This window comes from Bos indicus x Bos taurus, chromosome 11 (genome assembly GCF_003369695.1).
Source record: "Bos indicus x Bos taurus breed Angus x Brahman F1 hybrid chromosome 11, Bos_hybrid_MaternalHap_v2.0, whole genome shotgun sequence".
NCBI classification, from domain to species: domain Eukaryota; kingdom Metazoa; phylum Chordata; class Mammalia; order Artiodactyla; family Bovidae; genus Bos; species Bos indicus x Bos taurus.
In genome coordinates this window covers 94,050,479-94,077,986 of record NC_040086.1, presented here as the reverse complement: position 1 = coordinate 94,077,986, position 27,508 = coordinate 94,050,479, and the positions used below count along the sequence as shown (strand labels likewise).

At 38.8% G+C, this 27,508-nt stretch overlaps 1 protein-coding gene and 1 pseudogene across 6 annotated transcripts in view; one reads left to right on the top strand and one right to left on the bottom strand.

Annotated features, from left to right (window-relative positions):
- Window positions 1–27,508, top strand: part of DENND1A (DENN domain containing 1A) — a 531,115-nt gene that overhangs the window by 118,747 nt on the left and 384,860 nt on the right. For all 6 annotated transcript variants that reach the window (XM_027556228.1, XM_027556226.1, XM_027556227.1 and 3 more), the window contains exon 3: window positions 26,241–26,284. In XM_027556228.1, coding sequence (XP_027412029.1) covers window positions 26,241–26,284 — 44 coding nt within the window. The remainder of the gene's footprint in view (window positions 1–26,240; window positions 26,285–27,508) is intronic.
- LOC113901626 lies at window positions 4,446–5,498 on the bottom strand (annotated as a pseudogene).

Here is a 27,508-nt window from a genome sequence, read left to right as displayed (position 1 = left end):
ATTGAAATGAATCACTCTGTTGCCCCCAAACCTAGTGTTAGAGAGACAGGTAATTATTTATATTCCTCCAAATTGTTTTGATATTTGTCACAGATTTTTGATTCCCAAATTAACATTCCCAGTTAACAGAGTCATATTGAATAAATTTATAAACTTATTTGAAATTATAAATCTCCTGAGAAACAGCTTCATCCACAGCATTTAACTTCTCAGTTTAACCTATAAAGCCTATTTCACCTTTTTTTAATGGGGAGAGCTTGGTGCAGATGAAAGTTTGGACTTTGAAATCCTATAGATTTGAAATTAAGTCTTGGCTCTGTCACTTAATAGCTTCATAACCTTGGGGAAATCAGTTAACCTCTAAGATATGTTTTTTCCATCTGTAAATTAAGAATAATATTGCTTATCTCATAGGATTGTGAAAATTAAAAAAGGAAATGTTTAGTTAGTTTGGGGTCCATTGCCAAATAGGCCCTCAATAATTGTTTCCATTTTCCTTATCCTCTGAATAGTTGCAGTAAGTTTTCCTATTCCTTCTAATTATTACACCAATTTTTTTGGGGGCGGGGGGAATACAGACTACTAGGTTGTCCTGAAAGACTAAATGATAGATATGTTTTAGCCTATCCATGTACTAGATATTATATAATAAAGGAGAATAAGTCAGTTTGGAAAATTAGATAGAACATAATATTGTGTATCTTTAGGAATTCTCTTAGAAAACATGCTTTTAATAAAACATTTTCCCCCTTTTGGGGTTGTGGTTGGAGGTTATCCCTGATCTGCAGTAAAATCGCTTTTTGAAATAACTGACTTTCTGATCCTTTTTAAGATCCTGTTCAATATGGTGCAGTTGTCTGTAGTCATGTGAATTTATTAAACTAGTTTTATGGTCAAATGTATATTTGAGGGGGGTGTCATACTTTATACAATTGCTGAGTATCTAATTAGAAATAGTGCTTATGCTGGTCAGTGGTTCCTACTGATTTAAAAACAGAAGGTGCATATATAGACAGTGCCTAGATTGTATTAAGTTAGTTGCATTGTCATCTGACCCTGTAGGGGAGCAAATTATATCTTGAATAAATAATTTTGAAGGATAAAGCTATTTGTGATATCTTTGTTAAGAAGGTACTGTTTTATTTCCATCATCTTAGTTTCAGTGACATTGAATGTCTTACCTAACCACAATACTTCTTTTCTAGTGGGGTTTGGTCTTTATATGTTGAATCATTTTCATTTTTATATTTTTAGTGAAAAAAATTGTCAGTATTAGGTATTCATTTAAGGACTTTGAGTTCATTTGTTTCCAGCTGAAGTTGGAATCATTGGTAGACTCACAAATATATCATTCAGTGAATGTTTAGTTTTTCTTTAAATATTTTTTAGGTAGCATCACTTGGACAGAGGAAACTAGTGTGTATTGTTCTATTAATAAAGAAGTGGTTGTTCACTGATTTGATTGTTTGAATTGTGTGAATTGGAGAGTAATGTTTTTTTAGCATGACACTTTGGGAACTGCTGCTTGGTTAGGATACTTTTGTTTCAAGGTCTCTTTGAGTCAGTTCCTATTAAACATGAAATGTGACAACCTGTATAACAATGAGAATATTTGAACAATACAATACTTGTATTATTATTGTATGGCTTTGAGGAAAACCTCATACTGTGTCTAATTGAGTTTATTATGATTAATGATTTTTTTAAACCAAAGAGTATTTTTTGTTTTCTTGACCATTGAGCTTACATTTGTAAGTGGATTTAAAATATACTATAAAGTATGTAGAATGAGAATTTGCAACCTAAAAGGTAATTATACAGCAGTTTTAGTATAGCATTTGCAAAGAAATACTGTTAAAAATTATATTCTCAATAAGTTAGGCTTTAATAAATGGCAGGAGAAGGAAGGGGTGAAAAATATTAAATTAACATATGCTTTCATTAACAGTTCCTGTGAATTTTTATAAAAGAATTGATCACAGTGAATTTATTCAGTAAATTATCAATGTCCATGTTATATACCTCCTGAAGAATGCCTTGTAGTGTCATATTCGGAAACATATCATTAACTAAAATGGTGTTCTTTCCCTTTTTCATGAGAACAAAGAATTCAAATTTAGCTGCTTGATACTAGCTACATTATGTAAATTATCGTGGTAAATGTTAACATTATGTAAAAATCTCCAGAGTAGTTGCATGAGGATTTATATTGGTGAAATAATTTTTGTTTATGTACTAATGTCACTATGAATGACGCTTAGAGATGATTGCAGCAGTATCAAATGAGGCATTTCTTTTCTCTTAACATTGCAATTATTGAGATAGGCAGTTTCCTTGTGCCTTTTTTCTAAAACTAAGCTTTGGAAAGAAGGAAGCTATGAGATTGTGAAGTTTAGGGCTAGGTAAAAGTTTGGATTTGTGTCCCCATGAAATGCTCCTAAAGCTTAATATTTCACGATTCATAAAAGAAATCTGGTAGAAATATCTGACCACTTTGCTCTTGCTTAGTGTTTGTACTTGGTGGTCTGTTATCTGTTTGGATTCATTGTTTTTGTTGGATAAATGTGAATCAGGTCTTTTTCTTTGGGTCTAAGAAAAATTAACCCAGTGTATTCTGGTATATTCTGTTCTGCCAAAATTACTAGCTATGACTTGTCATATTTCAAGGAATTAATACATATCAAACTATCCAACTCTTTCTCGAGGCATTTTTTTGGATGAGGAAGGCTTTGCCAGCTGCCCTTAGGAGTTAAAGAGCAGAATGGGTGTCACCAGGCAGAGACAATTGGCTGTCCATTTGAAACAAGTTTCCTGCCTGCTCACACCATTCATAAAAATAAATTACAGCTGGATTAAAGAACTGCCTTAAAAACAAAAATTCATAGCTTTTCAAATAAAATGTGAAAATATTTTTAAAGGTATAGATAGGAAAAAGATTTCTTGAAATAAGATATGGACAAGCACAAATCATGAGGTAAAAGACTTGATTTGACCTTACTAACCTTTAAAATTTTGGTATGGCAAAAAAAAACAAACAAACTATAAACAAAACAAAATGATCAGATTGAAGGAAAAATTTGGCAAGGCTTGAGATCTAGAATAATAAGGAAACTGAAAGAAATAAGTAGAAAAATAGACCAAAATATTAAATAGCAAGTCACAAAAGAACAAGATAAAATAACCACCATGTGAAAAGATTACAGGACTAAAAATCAAGGAAATTCAAATCAAAACCATGAGATGCCATTTCATATGTGAGACTGCCAGAAAAAATTTTAAGGTGAATAATAGCAAGTGTTGGTGAGCGTGTCGGGAAACAAAAGCTCTTAAGTGCTGGTAAAAGTAAGTGGAGGGTATTCATACACTGGGAACCAGCAGTGTCACTTTTACGTAGATAATGTAGAGAAATTATCACATGTGCACAAGGAGACACAATCAAAAATGTTTATAGATTTTTTAATGGTAGAAATATATTGAAAACCTAAATGGTCATCAGTAGGGGGAATAGATAAATTATGACATATTTGTAGTTGGAGAATATTATAGCATTTAAAATGAATGAATCCAATCTACTTGAGACAAAACGAACAAACCTTAAAAATATAATTGTGAGTAAAAAAAGCAAGTTGAAAAATATTACATATTGTAAACCAGATATGGCAATGATAAAAATACAAAACAAATGTATATTTTGTTATGGGTATATTTGTATGTATTAACTGTATAAAAGCAGGAAGGGAAGGGCTGCACACCAACCTCAAGACAATGGTGACCTCTGAAAAGGGGAGGAAAATGGGATGAGGATGATGGGTGATGCTTTAGCTGTATTTGTGGATAGGAATGTTGCAAAAAGTTAGTATTTGTGTCATCACCTGATAAGTCAGATAACGTGGTATATTCATGTCATAGGAAACTAGTAAACTGTAAAAAGGAACAAACTACTTATACGTGCCACGACATGAACAAACTTGAAAAACATTGTGCTCAGGGAAAGAAAGAAGCAAGATGCAGAGACCCCACAATGTATGATACCGTTTAGATGAATGTCCAGAAAAAGCAAATCTGGGAAGAAAGGGGGCAGATAGATTACTGCTTGTTTGGAACAGGAGTAGGAAAATAGATTAACAGTAAAGGGGCATGAGGGACTTCTTTAGTTTAATGAAAATGTTCTAAAACTGACTTAATGGTGATGATTTACAACTTGGTAAATTTACTAATAATTATTGAATTATACTTTATTTTTTTTGAATTATATACTTTAAATGGGTAAATTATGTGATACATGCAATATACCAAAGACAAGCTATTAAAAAGTTAATATTTTTAAATCTCTATGGCACTCAATATAAGAGTATTTCAGAGGTTCAACTAAAAATTATTAAAAAGGACACCTTTCCATATCCTTCATACATAGTTCTAATCAATTCATTATTATTATTATTTTTTTAAGAAGTTGAATATTTTATTATTAAATTGTTTATTCTCCTGCAAGGCTGTTGCTTCACTGTATAAAAATAGCACCAGCAAACACAGTGTATTGCAAAATTAAGATAGTAATATTCTTCACTGGACACTATACAACTAACAAACTTTTCTCCAATGGCAGTTATTTCTAGTGGAAAGATAATTTTGACCCAAATCCAAGGATAGCTGTAAGCAAGTTACAAGTCATATAAGGTTTAAGATAACCATGTTATCCTTGAATTACATAATTTTTGTAATTAGTTTTACCAGAGATAATTTCAGGAATTCTGAATATTATAACTGGAGCCTAGCCTAAAAATCACAGGATGCTGTGGAAAAAGATGCAGTGTTTATCTGGTCATTAGAAAGTTAAGGGGTATTTTCTTCAGGAAACATTGTTACAAGTAGTTTCTTTTGCTAAAAGTTGCTTTCTAAATATCTATCTACCACTAATTTAAGACAACTATGCTAGATTAAGTTGTTTCAAAGTAGTTTATTTAGGGGTTCCAGTTTCACTCCTCAGTAGATTTTATTTATTTCTCATATGCTTCTTCACTCATTAGTTCATCTAGTTCTGAAGGGTTACTGAATGTCATCTTGATCAGCCAACCATCTTCGTAACAAGACTTGTTGACAAGTCCTGGATTTTCTGCTAGAGCTTTATTAATTTCAGTTACTTCTCCTGATAGAGGAGAATAGAGTTCACTAGAAGCTTTCACACTTTCCAAAGCACCAAACTCCTCTTGTTTGTTCAACTTTGTCCCAACTTCAGGCAGACTACAGTAAACAACATCTCCCAAAGCTTCCTGTGCAAAATTGCTGATTCCCACTGTTCCGACACCATTTTCTGTTGTTACCCATTCGTGTTTTTCTGTGCATTTCCGCACCGATAGCAGAGCAGGGCCGGTGCGCAGCTCCCGGACTGCACCCGCTCGCAGTCCCCAGGGCCGCGGCGAGCAGGGCGCGCTGGGTGCCGAGATGGCGCGCAGGCCGCCTACCGCGGCCCTCACGCTCCGCACCGCGCGCAGCGCCATGTTCGCACGGGTCTCCGCGCGGCACCTAGAGCACCCCGGCCGGCGGGGGCGGGGCGGGACGGGGCGGCCCCCCAATTCATTATTTTTAAAAAGGTATTGCGGTTTACAAAAATGTAAATCCACAAAGTTAATTGTAGAGGAGCCTGGTGGGTTACAGTCCATGGTGTTGCTCAAGAATCGGATATGACTTGGCAACTAAACAGCAAGAACAAATAGCTTAATGTATGTATATACTTGTGTAACCCCACCAAGATCAAGTTCAGTTATGGTACCGCAGTATGACTGTAGTTAACAATACTGAATTGTGTACCTAGTTGAAATTTGCTAAGAGTGTAGATCTTAAGTGTTCTTACCACACACAAGAAAGGTTAACTATATATTATATTAGGTAATGGATAGATTATTTAGCTTGATTGATTATTTCACAATGTTTACATATTAATATGTCAAAGCCTCAAGTTATACTTTAAATATACACAGGTTTTATTTGTCAGTTACACCTCAGTACAGCTAGAAGATCCACTTGTGTGTCCTTCTAGTCAGTATCCTCCCTTCTCCTCCTGCCCGCAGAGGCAACTACTGTTTTGATCGTTATAACTGTATATTAGTGTTGGTTTTTGAACTCCATATAAATGGGGTCATCTAGTTTCTTTTGATCAAAATTTATCCATGGTGTTACATGTAATTCGTTCTTCCTAATCGCTATATAGTATTGCACTGTAGGAATATACCACAATTTATATATCCTTCTGTTGACTGATACTTATTTTACTACTAGCAATAAGCCTACCATGAATATTCTTGTGTATGTCTTTTGATACACCTGTACACTTATTTCTCTTGGCTATATGCCTAGGAGTGGAATTGCTGAGTCATAAGGTGGGTGTATGTTTGTTTAGCCTACTTAAATACTGTCAAATAATTTCTAAAGTGGTTGTACCAATTTATTGTTCCTAACAGTAAATGACGGTTCTGGTTGTTCCACATTCTCCTAAATCACTCTGAATTACTCTATAACATTCTATTACATAGATTTACCATAGTTTATTTAACTGCTGCTGCTGCAAGTTGCTTCAGTCGTGTCCGACTCTGTGCGACCCCATAGACGGCAGCCCACCAGGCTCCCCCGTCCCTGGGATTCTCCAAGCAAGAACACTGGAGTGGGTTGCTATTTCCTTCTCCAATGTGTGAAAGTGAAAAGTGAAAGTGAAATTGCTCAGTCGTGTCCGACAATTAGTGACCCCATGGACTGCAGCCTATCAGGCTCCTACATCCATGGGATTTTCCAGGCAAGAGTACTGGAGTGGGGTGCCATTGCCTTCTCTGAGTTTAACTATTACCCCATTAATTATTTAGGTGGCTTCATGTTTTCAGTGTTGCTTTTTTTTTTTTTTTTTTCTTCTTGGCCACCCCATGCAGCATGCGGAATCTTAGTTCCCCAATCAGGGTTTAAACCTGTGTCCCCTTCATTGGAAGTGTGGAATCTTAACCACTGACTGAACTGTCAGGAAAGTTCAACACCAGTGTTTTGAACAACACTCTAATGAATTTTTTTGCAGAAGACAGTGATCTCCATGAAATCCATGGATGCTTTCTTAGAAGTAAAATTGGTGATTTAAAAGGCATCAGATCAGATCAGTCGCTCAGTCGTGTCCGACTCTTTGCGACCCCATGAATCACAGCACGCCAGGCCTCCCTGTCCATCACCAACTCCCGGAGTTCACCCAGACTCACATCCATCGAGTCAGTGATGCCATCCAGTCATCTCATCCTCTGTCATCCCCTTCTCCTCCGGCCCCCAATCCCTCCCAGCATCAGAGTCTTTTCCAATCAGTCAACTCTTCGCATGAGGGGGCCAAAGTACTGGAGTTTCAGCTTTAGCATCATTCCTTCCTAGACATTTAAAATTGAGTATTTGTGCTGGTGAAAATTACACTAAATTACTTTCTGTCCAACCACACTCTTAATTAAATATGAGAGCACTTATTTACCCAGATTTTTGACTCCAGATGTTTCCCATACTTTGAACCTTTGCAAATCTGATGGGAGCAGAGGGAAAACAGAAGCATCTCTTTGTAACCCTTTTCTGGCATCTTTCAGGGTGGTGAGCTGTGGTGTATAGTGTCCCATCTTTTTGGGAAATGCCTTCAATTTTGGAAGCTGTGAGAGGAAAGGGAGGCCCAATTGATTGTTTACAAGGTCTGGTCAAGGCTTTAGGCAAGAAGGATAAAAGAACTAAAGTTGAAATGTTGGTTACCTTGGTAACTCTAGACTATGTTGATGTGAAAGAGAGCCAACAGTTCTCTAGCAGAGACTGCTACTTGTCTTACAGGTCACCTACTCACCCTTCCTTTTCAAAGCTTCTTAATTTTCTGTTGTACCTGGGTCATTTTAGGAGACTATTCCTTGTGTTCTATCAAGGAGAAACCATAGGATCTTGTCTCTTTTTTTTTTTTTTTTTTTGGATCTTGTCTCTTGATGCCTTCTTAGTACCTGCTGCTGCTGCTAAGTCACTGCAGTCGTGTCCGACTCTGTGTGACCCCATAGACGGCAGCCCACCAGGCTCCCCCGTCCCTGGGATTCTCCAGGCAAGAACACTGGAGTGGGTTGCCATTTCCTTCTCCAATGCATCAAAGTGGAAAGTGAAAGTGAAGTCACTCAGTCATGTCTGACTCTTAGCGACCCGATGGACTACAGCCCACCAGGCTCCTCCGTCTATGGGATCTTCCAGGCAAGAGTACTGGAGTGGGCTGCCATTGTCTTCTCCGTCTTAGTGCCTAACACATCACTAATTGTGATGTGTAAAAATAATCTTGCCATGAATGACCAACTAGTTCACTGGACCCCTTTTTTTCACTTGGGAAGGGAAATGTTGTCAGGGTAGTTTTGTTATGGAAATGCAAGTCCCTGTGCTTGATGTGTGGAGAGACCAAACAATAACAAAATGTTAGAGTTTGGGACACAGAAAGGTTTTTTACAGGGCCCAGCAAGGAGGTGGGTGGCTCAAGCCTGAAAAACTGCAAACTCCCCGAAAGCTTTCAGCAAAGCCCTTTTATAGGAAAGGTGAGGGAGGGCATGGTTAGTTGTTGCAAACTTTCTTGGTGTCAGATTCTTTTTTCTTGAGGTCAGGTCATGGTCAGGTAATGATGTTCCCGTAAACCTCTCCCCCAAACAAATGTTATTCTCTGCTCTGACAAGAAAGGGCAAAGTCCTAAGACACAATGTTCATCCTCCAAGGTCCTGCTCCTGGCTAAGAAGAGGCAGATCTCAGTTGGCAGCACTCTCAGGGCCAGGTCTCCAGACACTGGCCAGTTGTCATCGCTGAGAGAGCCAGGCACCTAACCCAGCTGACCCTTAGAGACAGGAGTTGGGGAAGAGGTTCACCACTGCCTCAAGGCCTGGGCCTGGCCAGTGGGTGGCCTTGGCAAGGGCTCTGGAGCCGTGCAGGGGGCTGTGTCCTGCTGGCCTGAGCTGGGTGAGCTGGAGGTCCTCTGGGAGACCAGGGATCTGCCTCTTACCTCACTCTCCACCCGACCACCACCACTCTGCTGACTGTTGGCTGAATAGCCCACTAACTGTCACTCATTGACAGTGGTTGCTTGTGGGAGGGACTCACTGTGGTGCTAACCAGTGGGTGAGCAGGACCACTAATGGTCCCGTGGTAACCGATGCCTGTTAATTGGGTAGGGCTGGGGTAATGGTGCACAGCAAAGGCTGTGTACTATGGTCTGTGTTCAGTCACACTCTGTGACAAATTTATAGGATTCAACAATCACAGATTGGAGAATTCTTTCCCAAGACACTGACCATACCTTCTCTCTACACATCCTAGCCAGTACACACCAACCCTGTATAACAGAGCAGGATGAGCACAGGCCTTAGCAGGCAGCCATTGCTGGGTCTCATTACTCCACACCATGTTCCTAGGCTCAGTTGTTGGTTGGTGCCTCAGTGGGCCCCACCCACAAGCAACCAACTCTCAGTGAGTGATGGTTAGTTGTTCTGCTCAGCTATTGGTCAGCACCACAGTGGGCCCTGCCCACAAGTAACTGTCAATGAGGTCCCAGTAGGGAAGCGATTCAGCCAAGGGTCAGTGGTGTGGTGGTCATCAGGTGGAGAGTGAGGTAAGAGGCATATTCAGGCCTTCTCTTGAAGGCCCTCCAGGTCACCTAGCCTTGGGCCAGCAGGTGAGCTGAAGGGCCCAGGGGACAGACTGGGGACTATGCCCTCCAAGGCTCCAGAGTCCTCACTAAGGCCCTCCACTAGCTTTGGGCCAGGCTTTGAGGCAGTGGTGAATCCCTTCCCCCATCCCTGTTTCTGTGACCTAATGGCAGTGGCCATCTACCTGGGTTGCAGTTTGTGGGACCTGGCCCCTGCCTTTTGGGTGACTTGAGGAGACTGAAGGCTAGTTGGGTTTGGTGCTCAGGGATGACAGCTGAGCAGGGTATGGGAAACTAGCTGTGAAGGAACTGCCAATGGAGATCTGCCTCCTCTTAGCCAGGACTGGGGCCTTGGGTGAAAGTTGTGCCTTGGGACTTTGCCCTTTCTGGTCAAAACAGAGAATGCCATTTCTTTGGTAGAGATTTACAGGAGCAGCATTACCTGACCATGACCTGACTTCAAGAATAAAGGATCTGACACCAAGAAGTTTGTAGCAACTAACCATGCCGCTCCCTCACCTTTTGCCTTTAAAGGGGCTTGCTGAATGCTTTCAGTAACTTTGGGGTTCTTAGCTCATGAGCCACCCATCTCCTTGCATGAACCTGTAATAAACCTTTTTCTCTGTTCCAGACTCAAATGGTTAGCATTGATTGGCCTCACTATGCGTCGGGTACATGGACTTGTGATTCAGTAACACCTGCACCCCACTGCACTACCACAGCCCTCTTCTTTGACCACACAGTCCAGGTAGCATTCCTTCTTCCAGTACCGCACCCTTTGGAAGACAAACCATGTACTGCTGCCACGGTAGCTCAACATACACAACAAAGTTCAGCTATACTTCCTTTCTGGGGTCCCCTGGAACTTACAGGAATTAAGTTTGCTTCATAAACTTTTCAGGATTAAGTACAATAACGGATGTGAAACACTTTGAACATTGACTGGCATCTAGTAGGTGCCTAACACTTTTCCTCCATGCCACCCAGAGGTAGAAAGCATATAAAAACAGTAAACAACTTCTGAGGTAACCAACTATTCTGTTCCTCTGGTGAATCTTCTGCTTATGTAGCAGTATTTTTACCAAAACTGTATGTACTCTCAGGTTGTACCTGAAATCCTGACCTTTCCCAGTCAGCCCTGCTGTATTGTTGGCTCCCATTTCTTTCCAGGTGAATGACTGATCTTTCACATTTGCCCTGTTTTCCTCATTGGGCCAGAGTGTTCCTTACTTATTCAGGCTGGACTCCTAACCTGTCCTTGCCTTCAGTTTCCCATCATTGGCCCTATCCAAGAAGGTCCAATCTTGAGAACCAGTAACTGTCTTGAGAACTGTAACAGAGTGTGGCTGAGTGCAGCTCTTAACACATAGCTCTGGCTGTATACTGTGACCCCCACACTCTCTTACCAAGCAACAGTTACTGCAGGACCCTTTAGTGGTCCTGCTCAGCCATTGGTCAGCACCACAGTGAGCCCCTCCCACAAGCAAGCAACTGTCAATGAGTGACGGTTAGTGGGCTATTCGGCCAACAGTCAGCAGAGTGGTGGTGGTCAGGTGGACAGTGAGGTGAGAGGCAGATCCCTGGTCTCCCAGGGGTCCTCCAGCTCACCCAGCCTCAGGCCAGCAGGAGAGCCGGGGAGCCCAGGAAACAGTTTAGGGGGCTCTGTCCTGCAGGGCTCCAGAACCCTCGCCAAGGCCACCCACTGGGTGGGCCCAGGCCTTGAGGCAGTGGTGAACCGCTTTCCCAACTCCTGTCTCTGTGACCTAATAGCAGTGGCAGCCTGCCTGGGTCACAGTCTGTGAGACCCCTCGCCCTCTGGGCAGCCTAACAGTCAGTTGGTTTAGGTGCCTGGCTCCCTCAGCAATGACAGCTGGCCAGTGTCTGGGGACCTGGCCCTGAAGGTGGCTGCCAACTGAGATCTACATCCTCTTAGCCAGGACCTGGGAGGGTGAACATTGTGTCTTGGGACTTTGCCCTTTCTTGTCAGAACAGAGAATTAACATTTGTTTTGGTGGAGGTTACAGGAACATCATTACCTGACCATGACCTGACCTCAAGAAAAAAGGATTGTCACCAAGAAGTTTGCAACGATAACTACGCCCTCCCTCACTTCTCCTATTAAAGGGCTTTGCTGAAAGCTTTTGGGAATTTGGGGTTTTTCAGGCATGAGCTAATAACCGTCTCCTTGCAGGGCCCTGTAATAAACTTTTCTCTGAATTTATTCTGACGTTTTGTTATTGTTTGGCCCCTCTTTGTCTTGCGCATAGAAACTTGCATTTCAGTAACCCCCAGATTGCAGCTGGGAAGAACCAACCCTGACAAAGCGTCACTCCTATTCTCAGGGATGAGTTGCTTGTTTATTCAAATTCGTCTATGAGGGATTGTGTGAGCAAGTCTTAGGGAAGCAATAAGATGGCAGCTTTGCTGCTGTACCTTTGTTTCAGTGAACCCTGAGCACAAGGAAGTTCTCTGAGAATCCAAGTTTATTCAGGCTTGGAAAAGAGTTACTGAAACTTTGACAACAGTTAACTTTAGTAGGATTGGGATTTTTTTTCTTCCCTCTCCTTTCTCTTGTGTACTAGCTTCTGCTGCCCACCTAACTGTTCGTCTACCTCCATCCCCCCCGCCACCCCAAACGACCCACCTATCCTGTAAGCCCTGTTTCTCAAGCCATCGTTCCTCACGTATCTCCACTGAGCCATACCTCAGAATGGTTGTAGAACCCAGAAGCTATGGGAACCTTGATGAATTAACTCCTAGGAATTGGCTGACAGATTGGATCTGAGTGTGAGGAAAACAGCAGGAGTTCAGTGATGGACATGTTAAATTTGAGATGTCTGTTAGATATCCAACTGGAGATCTTGAGTAGACTGATAAATGAGTCTGGAGTTGGGAGAGGTCAGAGCTGGAGAAATATGCAGTTGACAGTGCATATTTGAAGTGATAAAACTGAAAAAGTGAAGTTGCTCAGTCGTGTCCGACTCTTTGCGACCCCATGGACTGTAGCCTACCAGGTTCCTCCATCCATGGGATTTTCCAGGCAAGAATGCTGGAGTGGGTTGCCATTTCCTTCTCCAGGAGATCTTCCTGACCCAGGGATTGATCCCAGGTCTCCCGCATTGTAGGTAGACGCTTTACCCTCTGAGCCACCAGGGAAGTCGATAAAACTGAAAGAGACTAGCAAAACACACCACCAAGAACAAGTGAAGTCCAAGGACTACACTTTGGGGCTCTTCTTTCAGAAGAGGTCAGTGAGAAGCCCAAGGAGCAGCAGTGGGACAGAGAAGTGAGATGCTCTGGAAGCCACATAAAGTGCTTCAAGGAGGAGGAAGCAGTCATGGTGTCAAATGTTGTTGAAAGTCAGGTAAGATGAGGACTGAGGATTAATTAATGTCAAGAGTAAGAGAGTCATTGGTACATGAGTTGTTTTAGAGAAGTGATGGGGTGAAAGCTTGGTTGGCATGGTTCAGGAGAGTAAGAGGTTAGGAATTGGTGACAGTGAGTATAGATACTCTTTTGAGGAATATAGCTTTAAATAGGATGAGAGGCTGTATATTGTCACCCTGCTTATTTAACTTATATGCAGAGTACATCATGCGAAATGCTGGGCTGGATGAAGCACAAGCTGGAATCAAGATAGCTGGGAGAAATCAATAACCTCAGATATGCAGATTGACACCACCCTTATGGCAGAAAGTGAAGAAGAACTAAAGAGCCTCTTGATGAAAGTGAAAGAGGAGAGTGAAAAAGTTGGCTTAAAACTCAACATTCAGAAAACTAAGATCATGGCAAATAGATGGGGAAACAATGGAAACAGTGAGAGACTTTATTTTGGGGGCTCCAAAATCACTGCAGATGGTGACTGCAGCCGTGAAATTAAAAGTCGCTTGCTCCTTGGAAGAAAAGTTATGACCAACCTAGACAGCTTATTAAAAAGCAGAGACATTACTTTACCAACAAAGTTCTGTTTAGTCAAAGCTAGGGTTTTTCTAGTCTTCATGTATGGATGTGAAAGTTAGACTGTAAAGAAAGCTGAGCACCGAAGAATTGATGCTTTTGAAGTACGATATTGGAGAAGACTCTTGAGAGTCCCTTGGACTGCAAGGAGATCTAACCAGTCCATCCTAAAGAAAATCAGTCCTGGATGTTCATTGGAAGGACTTATGCTGAAGCTGAAACTCTAATACTTTGGCCACCTGATGCAAATAATTGAATCAATGGCAAAGACCCTGATGCTGGGCAAGATTGAAGGCGGGAGGAGAAGGGGACAACAGAGGATGAAATGATTGGATGGCATCACCAACGTGATGGGCATGAGTTTGAGTAGGCTCCAGTAGTTGGTGATGGACAGGAAGGCCTGGCATGCTGCAGTCCATGGTGTCGCAAAGAGTAGACATGACTGAGCTACTGAACTGACTGACTAAGGATGAGAGGAATGGAGAGGTAGCCATGGTGAGGAGGTGGGGTTGACCTTTTAAAAACATTGCAGAAAAAATAGATTTGCATGCTGATGGTGAAGATCCAGCAGAGACATAAAATTAATAGAACAAAGAATTGGCGGAGCAGTTGGTGAGAGGGGATATGATCCTAGTTCACAGGTGGAGGAAGGGTCTTTTCAGACCCTGTGTGCAGTTCTTCATAGTAATGGGATGAAGGCAGAGTCTTTGGGGTCAGAGATAATAAGTGGATAAAAGTGGCAGAGGAGGCTTGTGAGAGTTCTCTTCTGATTGCCCGATTTTCTCACTGGAGGGGCAAGTTAAGATAATTAGTGTTAACTGAGGTTGGGAAAGTTGGAGAAAGTATGACATAGTCATTAAGGAGAGTAAAAGAGTAATGACTTAAGAAAAATGTGGTATAATTACCAAGTCACATTAAAGCTCACTTAACAGTGAGTAATTCAAATTTAAAGTTAGCACAATTGTGCGGATTTCTTTAGCCACAGTCAGGTACAGGGGTGTAGGTAGATAACTAGATTTAACAAGGATTGTGGTTTTGCCAGGGAAGGAGGACAAAAACAAAATAAGAGAGGCATGAAGGAGTCAAGGATGTTGGTGAAGGAATAGTTACAAAATAGAATTTAAGCTAGGTAAGGAAGATAGTGTAGGTTTGAGGTGGATGAAGGGCAGTGAAGAGATTGATAGAGTGTAGGTCATTGTGGAATTGAAGAATGAATTTGGGATGCTTTAGAGAAGAATGAACTGAAGGAAAGGAGGTAGGTCATGGTTGGAGCCTGAGGTACTTGAGATGTGATTATTGAGGGGGTTTCAGTTATTGGAACTGTAGAGTTCAGGTATGACCCTGGAAGTGAGTAGCTGAGATTGCTGGAAGACAAGTTCCTTGGGCAGGGAGGAGGGCAAAGAATCAAGAATTTTGGGATTTAGAAGCATCATCTAAGTGAATATGTAGCAAAATCAGTAAGACTGTGGTGGGAGTAGTGGCAGAGTGAGGGGCAGTGCACCAGGATTCATGAAGGTTAAGGAATGAAAAGCAGTAGATGACAGCAGAGTTAGGAGGAGGAATATACTCCAGTGACTCTACTGAAATCTGGAGTTTTGGAAAATGAAGGAGAAAGTTTCCTAAAGTGACAACAAGGAGCAGAGACCACCTACTCCACCTTCAGGTCAGTGGGAAGAGAAGTGGAGAGGAAACATTCACCGCTTGAGAGGGCTCACGAGGAAGCCAGCTTTTGACCACAGTAAGAATGTGAGAATGTGTTGGGAACGTAGAGGTTGAGAGTTTTGCTGCCAGCTGACCATGAGTGCTAGAAAGACGTAAAGGAGCTTCTTGAGTTGGGGAGCAGTGTAAGTGAATGTGCCAGCTTGCTGTTCATTTACCAGTCATGTGTAAAATTCACTGCACTTTAGACGGTGGACATGGTTCCTTTTTAATTTTTTTAAGTGCCAGGGTGATTGAATATTAATTCATGTAAGAATATATAATTGGCCAAATTTATAAATTCTGATGTCTGATAGCATGGTCTGATTTAGACGTGAGAAGACGTCAGGTTTTGTAGGAAAGTAAATTGATCAGGCGGGCTAGATATGTGAATTTGTTTTTAAGAAGTAGAGATGAAATTGTGTGGGTTTGTCTTTTTTATATATGTAATTTTATTTATTTTTGGCTGTGCTGGGTCTTTCCTACTGCTTGGGCTTTTCTCTAGTTGTGGTGTGCAGGCTTCTCATTGTGATGGCTTCTCTAGTTGCGGAGCCTGGACTCTAGGGTACGTGGGCTTTAGTAGTTGTGGTACACACATGGGGTCAATAGTTGTGGTTCCCGGGCTCTAGAGCATAGGCTCAATAGTTGTGATGCCTGGGCTTGGTTGCTCTGCAGCATGTGGGATCTTCCCAGACTGGTGAGTGAGCCTGTCTCCTGCACTGGCAGGCAGATTCTTTCCCTCTGAGCCACCAGGGAAGTCCTGCGTGGGTTTGTCTTAATGGCCAGGTTAAGGATTCTAGCTTTTTAGAAACATGAAAGTCTTCAGCCATATTAGAAGAACCAAACAGAGCTGTTTATTAAAATAGGAAGTTAATGAAGATGATCTGAATAATTCTTCAGAATGAGTCAAAGTGTGGTGAATAAAGCATGGTCAAGTTTAGTTCTGTACATTTTGGAGACCATCCAGGTTGGAGACCACCAGGGTTTTAGGGAAAGTGACCAAGTTATAACATATAAGACTACTCTCAAGAGTATAGTTTCCACAGTTAGCCAAATGAGTAAGAAATGAGGGAAAGTTACAGGGATGTGTTTATGGGACCTTCAAATGATTTTGCTAACAGGATACTAGTAAAAATTAAAAGAACCATTCTAAAAAAAATGTAGAATTGCCATATGATCCAGCATTTCCTCTTCCAAATAAATATCCAAAAAAAGCAGGAATTCGAACAAATATCTGTATTCACACATTCATAGCAACATTATTCACAAAAGCCAGAAGATAGAAGAAACTTGTGTCCATAGATAGATGAATGGAGAAACAAAATGTGGTGTGTACATACAATGGGATATTATTCAGCCTTAAAAAGAAAGGAAATTCTTACACATGCTACAACATGGATGAGCCTTGAAGACATTGCCAGGTGAAATAAGCCAGTCATCAAAGGACAAATATTGTATGACTCCACTAATGTGATGTACCTAGAGTAGTTAAATTCATAGAGGCAGAAAGAAGAATGATGGTTGCCAGGGGCTGGAGGAGGGGGAGGGAACAATGGCCAATTTTTTTAATGGGTTCGGAATTTTAGTTGGCAAAGATGAAAGTTTTGGAAATGGATGATGGTGATGGTTATACAATAATGTGAATAATGTATAATGCTACTGAAGTGTACACTTAATGGTAAAAATGGCAAATTTATGTTATGTATATTTTACCATGCACACACATACAAAAGCGATAAAGGATGTAGGCACTGCTTCTCTAATGATACAGATAACAACTAGCAACAATGACTTGTTTCTCCAGGAAAGAAAGGCAGAATTTTGGTATACGAAAACTGGTTGACAGGCATAGTATGTTTCCCTTGCTGGTGTGTCGGTATGTACTAGTTTGGCCTTAGTTCTCACTGTGGTTTGGTTTAGAGGTACTTGGAAACACATTTTCTTATATAGGAAGACATTTTTTTTTCTGTGTTCTTATTTGTTTTGTTTAGCCAGTGATTTTTTTCATAGATGATACAAGGATAACCTCTAGCCTTCAAAATTACTGTGAATTTTTAATATGAACTTATCTTTGAAATAGTGTATTTACTATTTGAATTGAGTGTTAGTTACTTTGGAGTCATTTTATTTATATCCTGAACTTGGCAAAAAAATTTAAATAGAGAAATTGGAAAGCTCTCCTTCATAATCTGCTAAAGCATGTTTCATGATCACATGTTTTAGTTATTTGTCCAGCTGTATTCTTATTGTCGAGACACAACAATGACTAGAAGACAGATCAACAGGAGAACATAGATAAATAAAGGCAAAAATGAAAACCAGTGTTGGATTCTTAGTAGTCTGGTGATTCTAGGCTCAACCCCAGCTCTGTTACTTAACTCTGAATTTGTTCTTAGTGAGTCTCACTTTTCTTATTTATAAAATAAGGCTACATCTACTTACCTGGCAGAGTTGTTGTTAGGATTAAATAAAATAATAAAACTACCTGTGGCAACAACTGGCATACCTAGGCATTCAGGAAGTGGTAGCTGATAGCATTATAATTATTACTTCAAAAATCTTTAATAAAACTATTTCTGAATCTAGAATGCAAACTTAGAAAGCAAAGGAATTAGCAGAAAGGTCCTTCAGTTTATACAAAGATTCACCTCAGGGTTTCAATAAGTCTGGGAGAGTCCCTGGTGCATTTGATGTTTACAGATCATTAGCAAACAGATGCCAGGAGGCAAATAAACTGTAGCTAAAGGATTTTTGAACCACTGACGATGCAGAGAAAATCAGTTTCTGATAAAGTTGTAATATTTTCTAAGTAGGTAATAGCAGGCAATGGGAAAATTTTAATTGGGTTTATAAAAGTTTATTTCAGGAACACATGAATTTCCAATTTGAGGTACACCTATACATCTGTAGCCATCTAATTTATAGTGCTTGCTTATTTCTCCACTGGGGTTAATAATATAACAACAACTAATATTTATTGTGTGCTTACTATATGCCAGTGTATCTTTAGTAAGCCTGTGGCATTCAAAGGCTTCTTTTCAATTGGATGTTTTGAAATTGGCCTTTTATCCATTTGGAGAGACAGGGTATTTAATGAATTTATTATATTCTATTTATTTTATTATGCCAAAATATCTGTTGGGTATATATAATCTGTAAGACATTTTGTAGGAGACAAAGCTAAGTAAAACATGGGCCCTGGACTCACAAATACTTATTCATTCTCCCCTAGGCTGTTCAGAAGGGGCCTGTGGTGGTATGAGGTGAACCCTGGTGTAGCCCTGGACTCTACACATGACTCTGCCACTTCTTCCCTGAAGTTTTTTCTGTCCTGGCCAGGACTAGGCTCAGTGCCCCTGTGCTAGTCACTATGATAGCATTTACCAGGCCTTGCAATGATTGCTGGTTTAATTCTTTGTATTCTGCATTAAACTGTAAACTCAGGGAGAGCAAAGACTATGTCTTATTGATCAATGGGGCCAATCACATTAGAGGATTTGCACCGTGTATAAATATTAATTTTCTAACTTTGAATGAGTGATAACTTACTGCCTTTTTAACTATGATAAAATTGTGATAGTCCCAATATCATAGCTTTGTCATGAGGATAAAATTAGACATTTTATGTAAAATGCCTGTTATAGTGCTTGAAACATGGTGTGAAAGTCGCTCAGTCGTGTCCGACTCTTTGTGATCCCATGGATACAGTCCATGGGATTCTCCAGGCCAGAACGCTGGTGTGGGTAGCCTTTTCCTTCTCCAGGGGATCTTCCCAACCCAGGGACCGAACCCAGGTCTCCTGCATTGCACACGCATGTTCTTTACCAGCTGAGCCATAAGTGAAGTCATGTGCAATTCCCCAGTAGAAGTAGAGAGACTGTCTTTCGTATCAAGGTAAACAGTGAGGTGTGAGGGCTCTTGGAACTAACACGCTGTGGTTTTTCTTTAGCTGAGTTTTTGCCAGAAAAGAAGAGGTAACTTTTTTCTTGTTGGATTCAGGGATTGTCCAAGGGCAGGAGAACTCCCCTCCTGTTCACTGGGTTTTATTTAGTTGTACTGGATCTTTCTTCTCCTCTTCCTCATGCTTATTCTAATTCTTTTACACTTTCCACTTTTGATCAAGGGCTTCCGAGGTGGCACTAGTGGTGAAAACAAAACAAAACAAAACAAAAAACCTGCTAGTGGTAAAGTCTCCTGCCAGTGCAGGGGACTTAGGAGACAAGGGTTTGATCCCGGGGCTGGGCTGAGTGCATAGTGGGTACTCAGTCAGTAGTTGTATTTGAGTAGATAATTAAGTTATCTCTTTTCACCAAATTTGACAAATGTAATGTTTCTATTAATGAAGACCATATGCAGTGATCCCACTTTGGTAGTACATAAAAGGCACAGCTGTCCTTTAGGTTACATCTGAAGTAATTATTCACATTGGAATAAAAATCTGATATTTGTGGTAATCTTTAAAAAGGTGGGGTAAAACTAATCTTAACTCCTAGAGAAATTAAATGGAAGCCTGAGATTATAACCATTAAAAACCTTCTTCAATATTTATCAGTCTGATAGATTTTTACAGATTAGTTCTAAACTTTGAACCGGTGTAAGAAACCCTAAATACTTAAATAATAGTGAAAGTTGAAAACCAGGATATTCAGTAGGGAACAAGGTAAGTGTAAGTGAATGTGTTCTTTTGACTTTTTTCCTTCTTTCCAGCACACCATCTCTTTTCTGTTTTAAATTTCCCTTTGGAATTTGACTTAGGCTTGATTTTTGGGTTTACAACAGCAGAAATTTGGTTAATGATCAGATTTGTATTCCTGTAGTGAAATTGGTTTATGAGAAATATTTCAAATTATCAGTAAGTAGTGGTATTTGCTGGTCAAAATCTATCAGCATTCTCTAGAAAGAGATGAAACTCTCTTATTTTACTGCATAATGTCAATGGACTCATTATTTGTAGGACAGCTGATGCAGTTAGTATTTGTTGATTCACTTAATTGGTAACTGTACTACATTCATAACTCTGACAACTGAAAACAATAGGTCAGTGTCTGTTGTTTATTCATAAATAGTCGCATCGAAGCAGGATATGTCTGAAAGGCAAAATATGGTTAGTTTTAGGAGAAATCTGGCACGTGAATGGTTCCATTGCTTAACATACTGAGGTGGGTTGTGCTCTCCTTTACTGAATAACGCTATTTGGATTTTCATTATAGGTGTAGATGGTGAACCGCTCCTGTTTATTAGGCTGGTTGCTGTGAATTAGTATTTGAATGTATTTTAAATGCTATTGTTGAGGGGAAAGTCTAGAATAGAAATATGGTTAAAAATTGGTGATGACTCAAAGTTTTTATGTCTTAACAGTTTTCATGTTTTGGAGCAAAAAGGTAATACCTAGAATAGATTTTTAAAGTAAGAAATTCCATTGGTGTATGAAGGCTGAATGTTCATTTAAAGTACTTTGAAATGATTTTTAAAAAAATCAGTGAATTATTCTCCATTGTAATTTCAGAATAAAATCTGCATTTTGGAATCAATGATTTTTAAAATAGGTAGTTTATTTTATTTTTATTATTAATTTTTTTTAATTGTAGTTACAGTTGCCTCACATAGTTGAGTCAGTTTCTGCTATACAGCAAATATCCCCTCTTTTAAGCCACCTCAAAGTACCAAGTTGTCCTATACAGTAATTTTTAATTAATAATTTTTAGAAGAAAAGACAATATAAATCATTTGGTTTCATTATCATGGAAAAGGAAAATGTGTCTTTTTTTAACTGTGAAACTTTTCTTTCAAAAATGTATTTTTTAAATAAGTGAATTTTAAGTCATAAATGAAATAATTTTCTAGAATGATTGCATTTAGTTAAAATGCTAAACTAATGATTCAGTTATTTTATAAAATAAAGTAGGTGAAGCTTTTTGTAGCTAAACCAGATTTAACAGGCAGTGTCCTTGAAGCTCTTTATTAGTTTAGTGCAGTCCAGTTTGCAGTTCTCCTGTCAAGAAACTTTAATTCTACATGATAAGAAAAATTAACTTCTCTTCTTGAAGATTAAAAGACAGTTTAAGTGTGTTGAGGAAGATTGAGTTTGTCCTCAAAATGTACACCTTTGCAGACTATTTTCTGAGGGTCTATATTTTTAGTATATAAAAATGGAAAGTGTCATTAGGGAAGGAGCAGTGTAATGGACTATTATTCACTTGCAGCATATTCTCATCTTCTCATCTGGAAAATTAAATCTGATTACAGCTGGGATTAACATTTATGGTTTTAGGGGAAAGGAAGATAGTATCTTAAACTCCATGAAATTGAACAATGAGATTATATCGTTATAGCTCATTTTAAAGTCTCACTTTAACAGGGCATATTTTTATTGTTGTAAGCTTAAATGTATTCACTATTTGTCTCTTATTGACTGAAATATCCTAGAGATAATGGTTGGAATTTAGTAGATGTTAAATATAACATTTTCTGCCTTGATATCTAGCATGTTAAAAGTGAAAGCAGTGTAGATTTCCATGTTAATGGCTATATTTGCAGTTTCTTTTAAATTTCCTAAAAGAGCTCCAATTGTAGAAGATTGTAACATTTGATTACTGTGCAGTTGCTACACCTTTCACAGAAAATGGAATCAGTGTATTTTTCAATAATCAGTTAAAGTGTCATGCCTTGACCCTTGAAATGGAGTCAGTCATTGGTGTGGCAAAGGAAAACAGGAGAATAATTTGGTAAGCTATGTGTTTGTGTGTATGTACACTTTTTAGTTACCAGTTTACAAATGGACCCTCATACATAAGCACGGTACTTCTATGAATTATTTTGCATTTCTGTCGTAAAAGATCTGTCTGCCACGTTTTCTAGAAACTTTAAGCCTAAGGCAGCACTCAAGGTTTTGGAGCCTGTGTAAAATAATTTATAGTGCCTTTCCAGTAAGTCTTGCCCAAACTCTTATTCTATTAATTAAACATCCTGTGGCAATCTGGTATATCTTAAAGATTTAATAGTACGTTACAGTAAAAAGGCTATTGAGATAGAAGAAAATTAGCTTTTCTTTAAAAAAAAAAAAAAAAAAAAGGCATTTCTTCTGAGAGCAGTTTTTTTGTTTTTGTTTTGCTGCGAAGACATAGGCTATTAAGCATGGTCATGTCACATCTACTCCTGAATGGGACTATGCTCTTGGGAGTCCTATACTGTAAACTGTCTGCTTTAAATATGGAAATGCTTTTGTGACCTCCAGTGGAAGTGGCATACATGTGTCAGTGTGGGGTCAGTGTCTTGCATGGTCACAGTGCTGAGAAAAGGTGGTGTCTCATCAGATTGACATAATGCAAAATCTTGTTCTAGAGCCAGCTATCTCTTTTTAGCCTTATGTGGTTAAGTCATGTATAGACTCTTCCATACCATACATCTTGTTAGCAAGGTATTTTAAATACTTTTCAACAAAAGGATTGTGTTTTCCTGGGAGATGTTGAAGTTGATTTTTAATTTTTTAAATAATTTGTTAAATCTGGAGAAATTTGCTGATAAAGAAGGGTGTAGTGCATTACTATATTAAGTTCTTAATTTTCTATCAGAGGGACAATTCTTAAAGAAAGCTTGACATATGCTGATAACTATTCTTACTACCAATGCCTAAACAAATTGTTAATTTTTCCTTTTTTCCTTGGTAGTACTCTCATCTTCAGATTTTTGCGTTGGAAGTTAGCTGTTTGGTGACACTGCATTTGGCAGTGAGGGTATGAATGTGAGAAGAAATTTTGGAGCATTAGCAATTATAGCATTGGATGGTGGGTAAAGAAATAGATACATAAATATTAGACTGATGCACAGTTTTCCAGTGTATGTTATTTTCCATATAAAGATATAGAACATGTCATAAAATGTTCCCAGACCATTTAAAACTCAAAGAAATGCAGCTGATGCAATGAAATACATAGAGTACTTGTAAAAGCATACAGACACGCAAGTGGATTGCTGCCAGACAGAAAATTTAAAGGCGGTTTGCTGAACTGCAGGGTGCTAGGTTTTGTACATGTGCCATGCTGAAACTGTTAGTAAGGCGGGTGTTGTGTGGCTTGAGAAAAGCAGATTGTATTTGGACCTTTTTAACTCAGATGTTTCCAATGTCGATATTTTGGTGACATTAAGGCATTGCAATTGACTCAAATGTGAAAAATGATTTCAACCCCCTGTGCAAAATAGACATTTAAAGAAAGTTCATACAATTTTTTTTTTTTTTTAGTTTTTGTGTTAATTTTTATAAAATGGCTTTCATAGTTTTATTAACTGTCAGACTGGATCTTTGAGCTAATTGAATGGAACTTTATAAGTTGGGCTTTAGTTTTAAAAGGCATTGCCTTTTTTTTGTTTTTAATGTTGCTGTTGAGAGTGTTAAAGACCTATGAAGTTTTTTTTGTAAATCTCAGGGTCTTACAGAAAGGGAATCAAAAGCTTTATGCTTGAGTCATTGTAAATAATAATCCATGTATTATGTTGGAACATAATTGTGTTAAAATCTGGGAGTCCCACTCTAGGGTTAGTCTCAGGACAGTTGAAGGAATTCAGTTGATGGAGGTACTTAGTTGATGCTGCCTATCATTGAGGCAGTGTTTAGAATAATCTGGTTTGAATGGCCCCCATCTTGGAGTTCCATGGTCATTTTTACTTTCACTGTATTAAAACAAGTTGATCTTTTTCATCTATTTTCCTTCTCTTTTTACAAGTCTATGTATATATGAATAAAATGCATTTAAAAAATCACAAAATTATTAATGTAGTTTATTGTTAACATGGTTGGCTTAGTTGGTTAAAGAGATTTAAAGACCTTCCTTTTCCTACTTATAAGCAAACATTTTTAAAATTGAAGAATATACTACAAATTTTGGTTTCTGATATTCATCCTCTCAGAAAATGGTGATAAAAAGTAGTTTTTTACTTTATTCCATCTTTATTTCCATTGATATTTTTGTGGTTCCCAAGAAGCAAACTATTGCATAAAAGAGGACTTGATATTAAAGATTTATATGTGAGTCATTTTTGTATGAAGTTTTCTTGTTGAAGAGCTAACTGTTCACCACATGACAACTGGAAGAAAAAGAATAAGCCTTAGATTATTTTGTGGCTTTTCCAGCCTCTGTATTACTGTGTCCATCAGTGACTTAGAGCTGCATTTTCACAGGGAGTGTGGGGGGTGGGTCTCAGTAGCAGATTTTAAATCCTAAAATACCAGTTATTTTTCTGGACAGAGTCATTTATGTATATTTTAGGAATTAGAGCCCTCTTTTTGGATCTTCTACTCCACCCCCACAGCACATTTTAGGGGTTTGCTGGGCTTGTGGCTGTCTCTCTGCATCCTGCTGGCAAGTCCCCATTCCCCCCTCCCCCATCCCCACCCCCGCCCCGTACCTAGTGCTTTTCATGCCACAAGATTGTGCCTTCTGGCCTCCTGTCACAACATCCACAATCCTTGTGTGTTTTCAGCAGCTACTTCCTCTGACTTACCAGAGCAGCCCTGCAAGGTACTGCAATGAGGATTACTCTAGAATTCTACTAGTACTGGTCTAGACATATCATTGGTGTCTTCCTAGTATTTGCAGATGAGGGTAAAGAAATTTGTCCCTAGTTTTAAAGTCAATCAGAAGACACTTTAAGAGCCAAAGTAGTGTACAGGTAGTTTCAACTTTTCTGCACCACCTGTTTTGGGAAGTTATGCTTTTTGTGTGACCTTTTGAATATTCCTTTTGTTATTAGTCTTGAGTGTTGAAAAATGACATCCATTGACTTGAAAACTAGCATTTCTAAGATTTAAATGTAGTTTGTGAATAGGCCCATAATTTCCCCCCCTTTTTGATTTTTTAATTGTAGAACAATTAATTGCATTTTTATCTTGTGACATGGAGGACTTTGACTTTCACATAGATTCACTTTTATGGAGAAGTAAATTGATATTTTAGAAGATAGATATGACAACTGAGTAGTATATACTATGGGGACTGTGGTTGGGGACCTTCAAATATTGTGGTTTTATGAAAGCATTTTGCATTGATACATAATTTCTCAAATAGATACTATTCTGATCACTCTTCTTAATGTGTCTCTGAGGAACCAGATCTCTCTTTTTAGAAAAGACTGAATGTTTCCCTAATCAATAGCAAATGGAGTGCTAATAGCTTTTAATTAGTACACTTCTATATTGATTTAGAGATGATGGCATTGGGTTATCCTGCAATTATGTTGAAGAATCAAGTGACCACTTTCCTGATTCCATTTTAAACAGATTGGTCATGAAAAATATCTTCACCTATGTATTTTTATAGTTTCTGAGCAAGTCTAATCTCATATGATATTTTGTTAATACTGACAAGCTAAAAGTGTATTGTTTTCTTTTGAAAAATTTCATCTATTTTCAAGAGAGCATAAATGTTTTGGGAAGAATTTATTTTATTTTTTAAAACAGGAAATTTTGCATTTCTTCCTTGAAAGAATTCTTATCTGATTCTTGCCTTCACCCTGACTTCTCCCCGACCCCAGCCCCCGACCCCACCCCTACCCGAACATACCAAGCCCACATCTGTAACTGTGAAAGGATACTTCTGATAAGAGAAGAAAAGTCAAGCAGATTTAAGACTCACTTTCTCTGGAAAAATGTATTGAGGGCAGTTTGCAGCTGGCAAGATTTTTGCATTAGGTAATAGTCTAAAGTTAACAGTAGCATGGGGTCTTTTCAATTTTTCTTTTTTGTATTTCTGGAGGAGGGTAGTGGGAGTGCCTTGCTGAGTCCTTCCTTGTGCTCATCAGCGTAGCAGCCTCAGCTGCCCCCCTTGGATCCCCTGCCAGGGCTGCTATCATCTTCTGATCAAATATTAATGTGTGATCCTCTGCTTGCTCACTAATCCAAAGCCAATTAATATTATCTGTCAATTATTTACAGATCCTGAGGTGCAGAGGCAATTCCCGGAGGACTACAGTGACCAGGTTCGGAATGCGTAATTAATTTTTTACATGACAAAATTTATTTCAGAGTTGTTCAACATATTATTACTGTTCTTTTACTGAAAGAGATAAATGAATTTTTAGAAGGAAGGGAAACAGTAATTATGAACCTAAGACAAAAAGTAAAACATACTGAAGTAGGATTGAAAATATTGGTGCTAGATTTGGGGTGTTACCTTCAGGGGAAACATGCACAAAAAGTAAGGAAGAAAACCTATCACAAATTTTACTTTTCACTTTGAGGTATGCTACAGCCTGCAGTTCATTAGCAAATCCTTTTTGGATTGCCTGTGAACTTTTTTTTTTTTTTTAATTCTATTTAAGCAGTCAGGAACCAGTATAACAAAAAGGTAGGGAGGATGGAAGCTTATAACATTTCCTAAAATTGGAAATGAATAATGAAACTGTGTCATGGTAGTACCTAAAGGACAAGATAGATACACATGCAAGAATGGTCTTTAGGGTGAGGGTGGTTTTAATGATGGTAGTGAAAGTTGTTTGGCGAGTTGGTCTTGTCATTGTGCCATCTTGAATTTCTTGCATTCTGCAAGCATGGAATGGAGTAGAAAGAACTATTTTACTCACAAAATACTGCTAAAGTTCTGAAGCTGCTCTACTCTTTATAATTAAATCCAGGTTATACATTCTGGATTTCAGTTTCTATCTTGAGAAATATTAGAAATGTTTTGTACCTTTTTGGGGTATACCAGCTTTTGGGGGTATATTATGTTAGTATACCAAACATGCATTTTGGTATACTTATTTTTAAAAGGTTTTGAAATAAAAGCATCCTTGATTACATAATAAACTTTAGAAAGCATTTTACATGTGGTATATTGTACAAAATAAAAACATTTTTCTGAAGTGCCTCCATTTAATTTTGTGTATTAAAAAATGTCCTTAGATGAGGATAAGTACGATGGAATATAAGTCTCCAGTACAGTAAGTACTACCACCTTTGCAGTGTGGCCTGTTGTATATAGGGCAAGGCATCTCATACATTTTTAGGAATATAACTGGATAATCAGGATAATAAGATGCTTTGTCATGAGATGGATTGTACAAGAACCTAAGAAAACTGGTATAGTTTGCTTTGCATATGACCTCAAGACTTTAAAATGAAATTTAACAAAAATAGTCATTTTCTCACTCTACCCTGGCTTCATCTTCCAACAGGAAAGTTAAATTTTTATCTTACCTTAAGTT